At 43.7% G+C, this 15,702-nt stretch overlaps 1 protein-coding gene across 2 annotated transcripts in view; it reads right to left on the reverse strand.

Moving 5' to 3' along the window:
* The window catches only part of sos2 (son of sevenless homolog 2 (Drosophila)), a 91,591-nt gene that overhangs the window by 15,906 nt on the left and 59,983 nt on the right, over positions 1 to 15,702 (reverse strand). For both annotated transcript variants that reach the window (XM_055641098.1, XM_055641097.1), the window contains exons 9-15: positions 14,241 to 14,368; positions 11,645 to 12,300; positions 9,746 to 9,827; positions 9,514 to 9,636; positions 5,704 to 5,807; positions 4,009 to 4,231; positions 2,933 to 3,052 (exon numbers count right to left, since the gene is read on the reverse strand). In XM_055641098.1, the coding sequence (XP_055497073.1) occupies positions 2,933 to 3,052; positions 4,009 to 4,231; positions 5,704 to 5,807; positions 9,514 to 9,636; positions 9,746 to 9,827; positions 11,645 to 12,300; positions 14,241 to 14,368 (1,436 nt within the window). The remainder of the gene's footprint in view (positions 1 to 2,932; positions 3,053 to 4,008; positions 4,232 to 5,703; positions 5,808 to 9,513; positions 9,637 to 9,745; positions 9,828 to 11,644; positions 12,301 to 14,240; positions 14,369 to 15,702) is intronic.

Below are 15,702 nucleotides of genomic sequence, written 5' to 3' on the forward strand. Positions count from 1 at the left end.
AATAAAATTCCTAAATCTGCACTCATTCTCTGTCAATGTTTCCATAAAAGGTTTGAATGTCCTGATACCTGAAACCCAACCTCTTTACAAGACCTATCTTCCAATTCCACAATATTCCCACAACCAACATTTCTCCAGATCTTAGCTAATGTTTCATCTCTTTTTACAGCTAATGCCCCTTAAATCCATGTCCTCTAGTTAAGATTCCCCTACTCTGGGTAAAAGACTGCATTCACCCTATCGATACCCCTCGTGATTTTATACACCTCTATAACATCACCCTTCTGTGCTCCAAGGAATTAAGTCCTAGCTTGCCCAACCTCTCAGATGCTTGAGACCCAGTAACATCTTTGTAAATCTTCTCTACTCTCTTTTCAGTATAAAATTGCCCACAATACTCCACATGCAATCTAACCAAAGCTTTACGCCGTTGCAATATGGCTTCCCAATTTTCATACACAAAGCCCCGACCGATGATGGCAAGCATGTCTTAGACATTCTTTGCCACTCTATCTACTTGTGTTGTCACTTTCAGGGAGATACCGACCTGGACCCTAAATCTCTGTATATCAATGCTGTTAATGGTTCTGCCATTTGTTGTATACTTTTCCCTTGCATTTGACCTCCCAAAATGCATCACCTCACACTTGCTCAGACTAAACTCCATCTGCCAATTCTCCACCCAAATTTCCAAATGGGGCGGCATGGTGGTTGCAGTGCTGCCTTAGTGCCAGAGACCCGGGTACGATCCCGACTACGGGTGCTGTCTGTACGGAGTTTATACTTTCTCCCCGTGACCTGCGTGGGTTTTCTCCGAGATCTTTGGTTTCCTCCCACACTCCAAAGATGTACAGGTTTATAGGTTAATTGGCTTGGTATAAATGTAAATTGTCCCTAGTGTGTGGGGATTAATGGTCGGTGTTGGACTTGGTGGGCCAAAGGGCCTGTTTCTGTGCTGCATCTCTAAACTACAATAAACTGATCTGGATCTTGCGGGTTCTTTTGACAAACTTCCTCACTGTCCACAACTCCACTAATTCTCGTGGCATCTGTAAAATCTAGATTTACATTTTCATCAAAATCAATGACATACAGTGCATTAAGAAAGTATTCAGACCCCTTCACTTTTTCCACATTTTATTACATTACAGCCTTATTCTAAAATTGATTAGTCATTTTTTTTATCATCAATCTACGCACAATACCTCATAATATAAAAGCGAAAACAGATGTTTAGTCATTTTTGCAAAATAATTAAAAATAAATAACTGAAATATCACATTTACATAAGTATTCAGACCCTTTGCTACGACTCTCAAAATTGAGCTTCGGTGCATCCAGTTTCCATTGATTATCCTTGAGATGTTTCTACAACTTGATTGGAGTCCACAAGTGGTCAATTAAATTGATTGTACATGATTTGGAAAGGCACTCACCTGTCTATATAAGGTCCCACAGTTGACAGTGCATGTCAGAGCTAAAAACAAGCCATGAAGACGAAGGAATTGTATGTAGACCTCTGAGACAGGATTGTGTTGAGACACAGATTTGACAGGTATAGAAACATGTCAGGAGTAGCAAACCGCCAACCAAGCCATCCAACTCAGTAGTACCTGCCTTTTCTCCATACCCTCTGATCCCCTTGGCCACAAGGGCCACATCTAACTCCCTCTTAAATATAGTGAACTGGCCTCAACTACCCTCTGTGGCAGAGAGTTCCAGAGATTCACCACTCTCTGTGTGAAAAAAGTTCTCCTCATCTCGGTTTTAAAGGATTTCCCCCTTATCCTTAAGCTGTGACCCCTTGTCCTGGATTTGGGGAAACAATCTTCCTGCATCTAGCCTGTCCAACCCCTTAAGAATTTCTGCAAACTCTAGAGAGTATAAACCATTTATAAAACAATTTCTGCAGCATTGCCCCGAAGAGCACAGTGGCCTCCGTCATTCTTAAATAGAACTTTGAAACCACCAGGACTCTTCATAGAGCTGGTCGCCTGGCCAAACTGAGCAATCAGGGGAGAAGGGCCTTGGTCAGGGAGGTGACCAAGAACCCGATGGTCACTCTGACAGAGCTGCTGAGTTCCTCTGTGGAGATGGGAGAAACTTCCAGAAGGACAACTATATCTGCAGCACTCCACCAATCAGGCCTTTATTGTAGAGTGGCGAGACAGAAGCCACTCCTCAGTTAAAGGCACATGACAGCCCGCTTGGAGTTTGCCAAAAGGCACCTAAACAAGATTCCCTGGCCTGATGAAACCAAGATTGAACTCTTTGGCCTGAATGCCAAGTGTCACGCTCAACACCTGGCCAATACCATATCTACGGTGAAGCAAACCTGCTCCAGAGCGTTCAGGACCTCAGACTGGGGCAGAGGTTCACCTTCCAACAGGACAACAACCTAAAGCTCACATCCAAGACAACGCAGGAGTGGCTTTGTGACAAGTCTGTGAATGTCCGTAAGCCCAGAGCCCGGACTTGAAACCGATCGAATATCTCTGGAGGGACCTGAAAATAGCTGTGTATCAACACTCCCCATCCAACCTGACAGAGCTTGAGAGGATCTGCAGAGAAGAATGGGAGAAATTACCCAAATACAGGTGTGCCAAACTTGTAGCGTCATACCCAAGAAGATTTGAGGTTGTAATTACTGCCAAAGGTGCCTCAATAAAGTACTGAGTAAAGGGTCTGAATACTTATGTAAATGTGATATTTCAGTTATGTATTTTTAATTATTTTGCAAAAATTTCTAAATACCTGTTTTCGCTTTTTTATTGTGGGCTATTGTGTGTAGATTGCTGATTAAAAAAATGAATTTAATCCATTTTAGAATAAGGCTGTAACGTAAAAAAATGTGGAAAAAGTGAAGGGGCCTGAATACTTTCTGAATGCACTGTATATTACAAACAGAAGTCATACAATCACATAGACTTACTTTTCAAACCACAGTGTTAGGTTTGTTGTGTGACGAATCATTTTCAATAAATTAGGAGAATTCACCTCTTTGTTTTCTTTTGTCCAGACACTTCCTACAAGTTCAGATGGCTGAACAGCCCTGAAAAACATGGACAGAATGCCACGTACATTTCTTAAAAGTCCTCAAATAAAAGAAAAAAGTCATATAAGATTCTCTGATTTAGGGACTGTTCCCAGGGACACATTCCGCGACGGGCATCAGTGCTGCTGGAAGGTCATCAACTCGGTGAAAGATGCTCTTTGGTCAGCCCGAAATGTTGACCTCCCAGCAGAGCGAGATATCTGACAGGGAATGTTGCCGACTGGCCCGCTGTGTCCTGCAGGAGTCCGTGCTGAGGGACGCACTGAAGCTTGGAGCAGCCAACACCAAGGCTCCGTGGGGGAGGACCACAGTCTAGGGTCCTTCCGCTGCTGGACATTGGGGGGCAGGGTGTGGTGGAGACGCCCCTCAAATGAGGGAAGGGAGATCACCCCAAGGGGCTACATGAGTGGCAAGTGTAGGGTAAAACATGTAAACACTTTTTACCCGACAAAACAAATGTATGTATGTATAGCCTCCGAGAATGTCGGAATAATTTTTGCACAGTTCTGGCATTGTATATATTTTTTACTCTGAATAAAGTTTATTTTGAATTTTTTTAAATAAGAACAGAAGAGATCCATACTTGTGCGTTAATGGCCTGAATTAATTTTTTATAATATATATATTTTTTGTAAGTAGCGCTTAAATATATACACACTTTTAGCTAATTTTATTCATTAATCTGTGCATGCATGAAATTATTACATCCCACTTGCTAGTCAATGGAACTATACCGGTACTATGCTTGGTGCAGATTAATTGAAGCTCTTGCGGTTCCCCATTCTGACAACTCACAGGCATGTTCCTCCCTGTACCTGGGCTGTTGTGCTGGGAACCTGAACAAAATCCCCACCTGTCGTCCTCTGCTATCTCAAAGCACAGCACCCATAAAAGTTGATAGCTTTAAACTTTATATCTGAACATATTTGGTGAAACCGCAACTGCTGTTTTACCTGTACAGGTCCGATTCCAAGAGTGTAAGTTGCCGTGCTATTTCAATGGGATGAAGGGTCATGAGATCAAATGTCTCCATCTGCCCAGACCGACTAATGTACCATTCAATTTGCAGTGGTGGGTTCTCAAAAGTGATAGCATGGCTGATTCCATTCACTTCAGCTTGTCTCTTGCGATTAATGATTTTTGTAATTGATTCAACCCACTTCTTCATGGCTTTCCCTGTAAAGAGAACATAGTGTGTGTTACACTAAGGGTCTCTAGCTTTTCAAATAATTTCAATATGTATAGAACTTAGCCAGGGATAATTACTATCTACAAAGTTTAAATATTAATTGACATGAAGTTTCTGGCTTTGGTGACATTAGGGCACTAACCGTACAGATGAGACAACATAGTCAACAACTTTATTCAACAACTTAGTTACAAAGCAAATTGGAGAAACAGCACCTCATATTTCGCTTGGGCAACTTACAACCCAGCAGTATGACTCTTGATTTCTCTAACTTCATGTAACCCTTGCACCCCCTCTCTCTCCATCTTGTTGAGTCTCATTGTCTGTAAAGGGCCTGTCCCACGAGCATGCGACTACATGCGGCAAGCGCGACCTAACGTGGTCGCTTGAGCCGTACGGCCTCACGGGGCCCTTTCCACTTCGATCGCCGGAGCCGTGTGGTGTTGTGCGGAGTGGTTCCGACATCGCGCGGGGCTCCGAAAAACTAAACGTGTTCAAAAATTCCCCGTGGCAACGGCCTGCCGGCCCGCAGCCGCCTCAACGCCGTACGCACCGCCTCGACGGGCGTGCGGTGTCTCGACGCAGTACGCAGCGTCTTGATGGCATACGTCACGCGCGAACTTCCCGCGGACTTCGCTCGAACTACACATCACTCACTCGACCTCTGCGCAGCCCCCACTTCCGGTTTGGTCGCGCTCGCCGCATGCTGGTGGGACCGGCCCTGTATGGGGATCACTCGACCTCCGCGCGGCCCCCGCTTCTGGTTTGGTCGCGCTTGCCGCATGCAGGTCGCATGCTCGTGGGACAGGCCGTTAACTCGTTTACACCTAGCCCACCTGGCCTGTTTCCGTTATCATCGTTACTTTTTTGCATATCTTTCATTCATTTGTTCTATACCTCTCCATATCACCGTCCATATCTCTCGTTTCCCTTTCCCATAACTCTCAGTCTGAAGAAGGGTCTCGACTCAAAACATCACCTATTCCTTTTCTCCAGAGATGCTGTCTACCCGTTGAGTTACTCCAGCTTTTTGTGTCTATCTTCGGTTTGAATCAGCGTCTGCAGTTTCTTCCTACACAAACACCAGTCAACGTTTGATTCTGACAATGATAGGGAGTCAGTGTTTAAATCAGTGACTCTACAGCTGAACTTGATTTCTCAGCATCAGGGCCAGGAAAGGCAGTGTGCACGACTCCAGGGCTTGGCTTCATGGGAAACAGCCAGAAACATGCATTTTATAAGGTTGTAAACAACCAAAGGAACTGCAAAACTAAAGCAGAAAATAACAAAACCTTTGGCAGAAATGCAAAGGGTAAATCAGCAACAATGAGAGGAAATTGAGGTTTAAATGTTACTCATAGTAAAAGGAATTCCCTTCAATGCATGAACACAACATAACTTGTAACACAAGTGGTCAACATCTGACCCAACAGACAGAGTTTTCAGCAAAAATAAGTACCTCGCACACTTGAAATAAATGCTTCCAAGCGATTAAGTAGCACGTTGTCTCTCTCAAAGTCGTAGAAGTGATGTTCTACCCAATGCCGAAAAACATTTAGCACCCTAAACAAAAGAAACAAGTTTGTAAAAAATGAAAATGCCACAAAAGACATTTATTTTAGACAAATTCAATCACTCATTTCACATTAGTTGTGAAAATGCAACACAAACTTAGAAGAGAGAACTTTAGAGATTAGGATTTACAACTACAAATGCCCTCAAAAGGGCATCTTGTTCAACATGTTGGGTTGAAGGGCCTGTTTCTGTGCTGTGTGACTCTGTGGCTCTAACACTGCAAGTTATATAATAATAAAGTTAGATATATAATAAAGAATGTGAAGACCATACAAAACTCTGCAGATATAATAAACCATTGCTGTATATTTATAGAAATGCCTTTCAATTTAAGATTAGTTCTCAGGTACTTCCAAAGGTACAGAAGGGGGAGTTTATTTTTACATTTGCTGGCCACTGTGTCTGAAATAATTGCTGGGAAAAAAAGCATTTCAATTCAAATGAGAGCTCGACTCTGTGAGAGGCCACACAGAGTAGACACTTTAAATGTTGAAACAAGCATGAAATCTGAAATAACATTTCTTCAGCCAGTACTATGTAACTGTGGTTGCCAAAGGAACGATGTCGCCAAGAAATTTGCAGGGAAAATGCAGATACAATTCACATGTGTGCACAAAGGATCATATCTTGCAGTGACATTCCTGGTGCCAAATCAAACAAAAGTCTATTGCAAACTGTGGCTAGACAAATAAAGCTGGAGTAACACAGTGGGTCAGACAGCATATCTGGAGAGAAGGAATAGGTGACATTTGGGGTTGAGACTGAAGTCTGAAGAAGGGTCTCAACCCGAAGCATCATCTATTCCTCTTCTCCAGAGATGCTGCATCTGACCAGCTGAGTGACTCCAGCATTTTGTGTCTACCTTCGGTGTAAACCAGCATCTACAGTTCCTTCCTACACCTTCTCACTTTGGTTCAACAACAGGATGATCATTTGACAGACAGAATCAATAGTAAGAATGTCCTTCCTCAAATCAGGAGACCAAAACTGCACACAATACTCCAGGTGTGGTCTCACCAGGCAGGGCCCTGTATAACTGCAAAATCCTCTTGCTATGAAGGCCAACTTTCTTCTCTGCCTGCTGTACCTGCATGCTTACTTTCAGTGACTGATGTACAAGGACACCCAGGTCTCGTTGCACCTCCTTTTTTCCTAATCTGACACCATTTCAATAATAATCTGCCTTCCTGTTCTTGCCACCAAAGTGGATAGCCTCACATTTATCAACATTATATTGCATCTGCCATGCATCTGCTCACTCACCCAACCTAACCCAGTCATCCTGCAGCCTCATGGCATCTTCATCGTAGCTCACTCTGCAACCCAGATTTGTGTCATCCGCAATTCCTTTGTGTATATTGTTTATGACTGGAGTCCCAGCACTGAGCCTTGTGCAACCCCATATGTCACTGCCTGCCATTCTGAAAAGGACCCTGTTAATTCTTACTCTTTGCTTCCTGTTTGCCAACCATTTTTTATCAATGTCAATATCCTACCCCCAATACCATGTGCTCTAATTTTGTACACTAATCTCTTGGAGGACCTTGTCAAAGGCTTTTTGAAAGTCCAGTTACACCACATCCACTGCCTCTCCCTTATCCATGCTACTTGTTACATCCTCAAAAAATTCTAGAAAATTCATCAAGCATGATTTCCCCTTCATTAATCCATGCTGACCTTGACCGATCCTGTCACTGCTTTCCAAATGCGCTGAAATAACATCTTTAATAATCGACTCCAGCATCTTCCCAATACCGATGTAAGGCTTACTGGTCTATAATTCCCCGTTTTCTCTCTCCCTCCTATCTTAAAAAGTGGGGTTACATTGGCTACTCTCCAGTCCACAGGAACTGATCCCGAGTCTATAGAACTTTGGAAAATGATGACCAATGCGTCCATGATTTCTAGGGCCACCACCTTGAGCACTCTGCGATGCAGCCCATCAGGCCCAGGGGGTTTATTTGCCTTCAGTCCCAACAGTTTACCCAACACCATTTCCTGACTAATGTGGATTCCCTTCAATTCCTCCCTCCCACTAGATCCTCAGTCCCCTGGTATTTCTGGAAGATTGTTTGTGTCTTCCTTAAAGACAGAACCGAAGTACTTGTTTAACTGGTCTGCCAGTTCCTTGTTTCCCCATCTTAAAAAAACAGTTTCTGATTGTAAGGGACCTACATTTGTCTTCACTAATCTTTTTCTCTTCACATTTATATAGAAGCTTTTACAGTCAGTTTTTATATTCCCCGCAGGCTTTTTTTCATGCTCTATTTTTCCCTCTGAATTAACCCCTTTGTCTCCTCTGTTGAGTTCTAAATGTCTCCCAGTCCTCCGGTTTGTTGATTCCTCTGGCCAATTTATAAGCCTCTTCCTTGGATTTAACACTATCCTTGATTTCCCTCGTTAGCCACGGTTGAGCCGCCGTCCCCGTTTTATTTTTACGCCAGACAGGGATGAACAATTGTTGTAATTCATCCATGCGGTCTTTAATCTTTGCCATTGCATATCCAACGTCAACCCTTTAAGTATCATTTGCCAATCTATCCTAGCCAATTCCCGTCTCATACCATCAAAGTTACCTTTCTTTAAGTTCAGGATCCTAGTCTCTGAATTAACTGTGTCACTCTCCATCTTAATTCCACCATTTTATGGTCATTGTTGCCCAAGGGGCCTTGCTAACAAATCCTTCCTCATTACACGATACCCAGTCTAGGATGGCCTGCCCTCTAGTTGGCTCCTCTACATATTGGCTGAGAAAACCTCTCGTATGCACTCCAGGAAATTCTCCTCCTCAGTGGTGCTACCAATTTGGTTGGCCCAATCTATATGACTGATCTTTATGTAGATTAGTCACCCATAACTGCTACCTTTGCTACACGCATCCTTAATTTCCTGTTTGATGCTTTCCCCATCTTCCCTACTGCTGTTTGGTGGGTCTGTACACAACTCCAACAAGCGTTTTCTGCCCTTGACTATCTCGCAGTTCTACCCATATCGATTCTACAGCATCCAAGCTAATGTCACTCCTTACCATTGCATTCATCTCCACTTTAACCAGCAATGCCACCCCATCTCCTCTTCCTTTCTGTCTATCCTTCCTGAATATTGAATACCGCTGCACGTTGAGCTCCCAGCCTTGGTCACCCTGGAGCCATGTCCTCGTAATCCCAACTATATCATATCTACTAACAAACTAACTGCGCATTCCATTCATCCACCTTATTTCGAATGCTCCTTGCATTAAAGCAAAAGTTTGTTTTAACATTCTTAGCCCTTCCACATACTTTTCTACCTTTCGCTTCTGCCCTCATTTTACAGCCCTCTGCCTCCCTGTAATGGTTCCCACCCCCCTGCCATATTAGTTTAAACTCCCAACAGCACGAGCAAACACTCCCCCGAGGACATCGGTTCCAGTCCAGCCCAGGTGGAGACCGTCCGGTTTGTACTGGTTTCACCTGTCCCTGAACCAGTTCCAATGTCCCAGGATATAAATCCCATCCCAATCCAAAGCCTGCCCTATCTATCCATGTTCTCCAGTGATGCTGCCCGACCTGCAGTGTTACTCCAGCACTTTGTGTCTTTTTTAGAGTGAAGTTTTCGAGTGGTTTGGTGGCAACAGACTGCACCTTACGCTAGGTGAAGCAATGATGCAGGTAGCAAGGACATCACACTGACAGCACTGTTTGGAGAAACACACCTGAGCTGCACTGGCTGGACGTACTCCTTGCGGAAGCGTTTCAGCTCGGCACTGACTGGCTGCTCGCCCTTCTCCCTGGCCAGTCTGTCTGCCTCACTCGGCTCTGGGTCCGGTATTTCAAACCTGCACGAGATCCCAGCGTTCAACAATAACATTTAAAACAAATGGATTACACCAACAACACAAAAAAATACAGAGCAAATATTATTCAATTTAGTGAGGACTTATTTACCTTTCTATTAACAAGCTCAGTAACTCTTGGGATTTGCAGAATGAACGATATGTTGTCAGAAAAGTACGCACAAAATTAGGATCTGTAAATAAATATCATATTACTCATCTGCTGCTGTTGGGTTTGCCATGTGGGTCAGAAACCTTTCAAACAGGACAGTGACTCATAACAGACAGAAGCTAATGTACAGGATCACTTCAGAGAAATTCTAACTTCCAGACTGGTGAAAGCAGAGTGATTGCAACCAAAATTAGTTCAGTATCTTCACTCAAGCAGCTGCAAATGTCTATTTTGCTTGGGACTGGAGAGTGTCAACTCCTTGCAGTTGGGAGAGCTAAAGCACAATAATCGTCAGTATTCAGCCAGCTGAATGAGCAAAACACATATCTCGAGTAATATATTGTACAATGGAGGGCTTCCAAGAATTAGTGCCTACTCGTGATCCAAAAGTGAAAACTTCAGAGTTATTCCTGATATAAGAGATATCATACATTTTGCAACTTTCCGACCGCTGCCTTCGTCTGCACAACGTTCAGCGCAGACTGCCCTTTCCAGTGGGGAGCTCCTGAACCACAACAGGTCCAGTTCAGAACAGATGTGACCACTGGCCTGCACCATCACTTTCCTGCCCTACTGAGCTTGTGCAAGGAGCAGAATGTTGAGCGGCTGGGGAAGGTGATGGGGCAGCAGCGTTGGCTGCGTGAGAAGGTCGTAATGCCTAATCGGCTGGGTGAGGGGGGGTCATAGCCTTAGAATTAAAGGGCAGCGGCGGTCTTTTAGAAAGGAGGCGAGTAGGAACTTCTTTAGTTGGAGGGTAGTTAATCTGTGGAACTCATTGCCACAGAGGGCTGTGGAGGCCGTCAGTGGATATTTTTAAGGCAGAGATGGACAAATTCTTGATTAGAATGGGTGTCAAGGGTTATGGGGAGAAGGCAGGAAAATGGGATGAAGAGGCAGAGGTTATCCATGACTTAATGGCGGAGTAGACTTGATGGGCCGAATGGCCTAATTCTACTCCGATAGCTTGTGAACTTGTAATGCCTACTTGGCTGGGTGAGAAGGTTGTAATGCCTGACTAAGGCATATGTCAGCAAAAGGCTAGGTCTTGCTTCATCTGCATGGGGAGCTCTCCTGAAGGTCAAAGGCACCACTGACCACTAATTCTAGCCCACTGTGCTTATGGAATTGGTTGCATTTGGTGAGCAACACCACCATCACTGCTTCACCCACTTCAGATTATAACTGGAAGCGAAAGCTGACTGTGATTGCAGACAGGTATATGGATTCCATTTGAGTTTCATGTACCTAAAAGATCATTTTTAAGAATTCTTTCTACCGATTAAAATGTGCATCATGTTAGATATTCAAGTAAAAATCAAGTCAAAATGTATTGAAGAAGATGCTTCCAGTTAGCTTCCCCTCTTCCAATAGCTATAATATTGTGTTTACAATAAGCAAGTTATAGTAGGCAGGTTACTGGTGGCTGCGAGTAAGAATTTCATGGTTCAGCAAAACACTCTCGACTCCCCGACAAACAGAACACAGCACTTTGGCCCAGGTGAGTCGTGCAAACACCTTGAGGGAAGAGTAGCAGGTTGCACATCATCATCTGAAATTTAACCCCACTGGCTTCAGTGGAACCATACTTCAGACTCCTGCTCACCACATTACTGCTCATCTCCGCCGATCAACGATGGATTTAGAGGCAATTCTTGTCCACCTCACATTCACTTACATTGATTTACAGCAAAAGTTTTTGAACTAGTCAGTAGTAACACCTGAGTAAAACCATATAGTGGACAGAAACCAGGAGGTAGGGGGATATCTGTGGATAAATTAAATAGAATTCATTAAAAAATGTTAAGAGGGGAATTCTGCTGGTGCACCCACTTAGTTTACCTGCATACATGTGATACGTCAGCCTCTCAATTAATTTCAACACAGTTCCTCCCTTTATGATTGGTATGCCAGATTTGGTTTGGACGTTCTCTTCAAACACAATGTTCTCCTCAGAATCTTCCTCTGCAAAGTTATAAACACCGGGGCTGGGCAGCCGGAGTGGCTGCTCCTTCTCCTCCGACAGGAGGACCGTGTCCAACATACGCTCCAGGGTACTCCGATACTGAAGGGAAATCAGCGCGGCCATCCAGCTATTCTTGTCCTCTGCAGATTTGGCAGCAAACATCACGCTATTCTCATCCTTGGCGAGGATCTCAAACGCGTGCTTGTGCTCACAGGAGTCATCTTTGTCAATGATTCGCACTTTGCGCATGAGAAACTTCTCCTTGAGCCTGTACTCGACGTTGCTGCAGCCGGGCAGCCTCGACGGCCCGTGATTGATCCTGCAGCTGATCATCAAGCCATCGAAGAGGAAAATGTGCCGCTCGTGCTTTGCTCCAATCCGCGTTAGTGTTCCTTCCATAATAAACTCATTACAGCACTGCCCAATATCCTTCCCCTCCCATCCATCAATGTTCTTTTGAATTTCATTCATCTTCTTAATAGCAAGGTGTTTACTTCGTATCTGATGGTTGTGGAGTCGAGGTAAAGGTTCTCTACGTAACAAAAAGTTCAAATGTTAGACTTTGTTGTATAACAAATACACCATAGAGAAAATATGCTTGGCTGTTTACATTTATCTCACAATATTTCATATTTGACCATATTTGTTTAGAATGGAGAATCCAGATAAGCAGCTCACAGATTTACAATAAATCGCCCAACAAAGGGTGATATTTTCAGCATACAGGCACAAGGAAGACTTGAATGCATCTCTTGATTAGGCATATGTCAAGCACGCCTGGTGATATGGTTCACAACAGAGTAAATTACATTTATTCTACCCAACCTCATCCTACAGCACAGAAATCTTCCACAACGTCAATAAACCATGCTTTGGACTCGGCAACATTACTAATTCACCCAGTTTGAGATTATCAATCCACACGTCATGAGGGTGGTATGCATTCTGTAGCAAGGCTCGTTAAATGATCAGAGCTTCAATTAAACTGTGCCTTCCCTGACAGTGGAAAGTGTTGATTCTGCTGTAGGGGGACGGTCATGTTAAATACTATAGTGTGTTGGGTCTTTTTTATTTTTTTATTTTATATGGATGTATGGTAATCTGGTTTCTTCTCTGTAAAGCACTTTAGCTTCAACGTGATTTGATTTAAAAGTGCTATATAAAAACCTGGAAAAAGTCGCCTCTCCGTGGAGGAGGCGACCAAAGCGGTTTCCCCCTTACCACCCCCACACAAAACACACCGAGAAACATCAAAAACATACTGTAAAACATACTAAATTTTTTTTTTTTTAAAGTAGAAAAAAATGGACACGCTGCTGACAGGGCCCAGCTTGCAGCGCCCCGACTGACCTTGTGGGGGACCCGGGAGGAAGAAGAAGCTCCGAATGCCGGCCCACGGCCAACTTCTACCGCGGGCCCAGCGTGGACTTACCATCACCCCTGGAGGGGAGCTTCGACCGCCGGCCCTGCAGTCTGTGGTGCTTCTGGCTGCGGCGCGAATTTTAAATCTTCGACCGCCGGCCTCCGCGGTCTCCGGTGGGGAAGAGCCAATCCTGGACTTACCTGGACTTTTAACTTGGCCTTTATCATCTGGACGCCCGCAGCGACGGCTGCGGAGGGTTGAGGTCCCGACCACGGGGGGAAATGGAGGAGGACTGGCCAATTTCTGTGCCTTCCACCATAGTGATGAATGCTGTGGTGGATGTTTGTGTTGAATTTTTATAGTGTTTGTGTGTTCTTTATCATTGTACCGCTGCTGACAAATTCATTTCACTTGCACTTTATGTGCAATGTGACGAATAAAACTGACTGATTGATTGATTGATATAAATAAAAATTACTTACTTAAACTGACCTTGCTCACATGAAAGTGTTTGTCTATCTACATTGGCTGCATTCAAATTGGAGCTCAAAAGAAGACCTTTGCATCGGATTCTTTCCTTTTAACTATTCTGGTCGGCCCATTACAGAAAAGGTGGAGATGGCTTTGTACACAAATCACCCTTAAGTGATTTGGCGGGAAAGGTGTATCATAACACTGGGGCACGGGTAATGTTCAAAGTAAAAATTCATCACTTGCATCAAAGTAGATTATGCTTGTCTCCCCACATTCCTGGGCAATCGTCACCCTTCATATCCAACAGAATATTATAAGAACCACTGTCACCCTTCATACCCAAAAACTACCAGCTACAGTTCTCAGAGGTGATTTCAATCACAACAGCACGCCGAGTAACTACGGACATTTGATATGGCTGTTAAAAGCATCACCCATAAATGTAGTTTAGGTTACAAATATTTCTAAAATATACAAAATGCACTCTTATAATTGATAAATAAACATGAATGGAATATAGACAGATTTGGCCAAAGGAGAAATTAACGTTTATTTGTGGTCGGTCTGACCAGAGTGTGTCAAAGCTTCAACTAGTGTTGCTACACAAAGGACCAATGGTCAGTATTTGAGCTTACCCTGCCCTGCGTTTAGGCAGGTGCTTATTGCAGATACGTTCCATACTGCACTGCAGATTCAGCAAGGTGGTGATGGCTTGTTTCAAACACTCCCTGTCTTCTTCATCTTTACTTTTCTCCTGTAGTTGCTATAAATCACAAAGACAAATATAATAAAACGCTTGGATACAAAGGCACCACAACAGCAAGGTCAGGTTTGCCGTGGTGAAATATCACATGGAAATAATCCTCATAGCATTTTAATGTAGCGTTACAATAGTGACAACATGACTTTTACCTATTCCACCATAAAAAGGGCAACTCTGTTGAACTAATGTCTGGTCTTATGAACGGGTACTAGATAAAGACGTGGAAACACAATTAGTCCAACTCAGTCCCAGCTCCACGTCAAAGCAATGAATATTTTTCAGTTGCTGATAGATTGAGACAGACTCAAATATTTTACATTAGAAATAAAGCAATGGGTGCTGCAAAATAATAGTCGCTCATGAATGCCCAACACCAATCATCAGTATGTCTAGTGGATTTTGTACAAACTACAGGCCACAGATTTATCACTAGTAGGGGTTGTTGTCATTAAGTTCATACATGTCTAGGGAACACAAAAAGGAAAATATGTTGTAATTCAACTTTAAAACTGTGATGAGTTTAAATTGGACCAAAACACTGAACTTATTAGAATGGATGTCCCACAATGTCACCTGCCCATTCTCTCCACAAATGCTATTTGTTCCCAACGTCCAAACTCCCCTGCCTCTCCCAATCATAGTACTGTCTTGGGTAGGGTTGCCAACTGTTCCTTTATTAGCCGGGACATCCCGTATATTGAGCTAAATTGGTTTGTCCCATATGGGACCGCCCCTGACTGTTAATATTCGGGATCTTGTTGAAACATATAAGATTATTAAGGGCTTGGACACGCTAGAGGCAGGAAACATGTTCCCGATGTTGGGGGAGTCCAGAACCAGGGGCCAGAGTTTAAGAATAAGGGGTAAGCCATTTAGAAAGGAGACGAGGAAACACTATTTCTCACAGAGAGTTGTGAGTCTGTGGACTTCTCTGCCTCAGAGGGCGATGGAGGCCGGTTCTCTGCATACTTTCAAGAGAGAGCTAGATAGGGCTCTTAAAGGTAGTGAAGTCAGGGGATATGGGGAGAAGACAGGAACGGGTACTTATTGGGGATGATCAGTGATGATCACATTGAATGGCGGTGCTGGCTTGAAGGGTTGAATGGCCTACTCCAGCACCTATTGTCTATTTCTGTTCCCACCTCATTAAGAAAGGAGTGCAACGGCAGCGGCTCGACTGCAGTCTGTCTGTCTTTTTTTATTTTGTCTCGTTAAATGTATGTTTTGGATTCTAGATTATATTATTTTTTAGTTGTGTATATATGGGGGGTGGGGTGGGGGAAACAGTTTAATCTCTTCCCTGGACGGGGGGCTGACTTTTCCGTGTCGGGTCT

The sequence above is a fragment of the Leucoraja erinacea genome, chromosome 9, assembly GCF_028641065.1.
Source record: "Leucoraja erinacea ecotype New England chromosome 9, Leri_hhj_1, whole genome shotgun sequence".
Lineage (NCBI taxonomy): Eukaryota > Metazoa > Chordata > Chondrichthyes > Rajiformes > Rajidae > Leucoraja > Leucoraja erinaceus.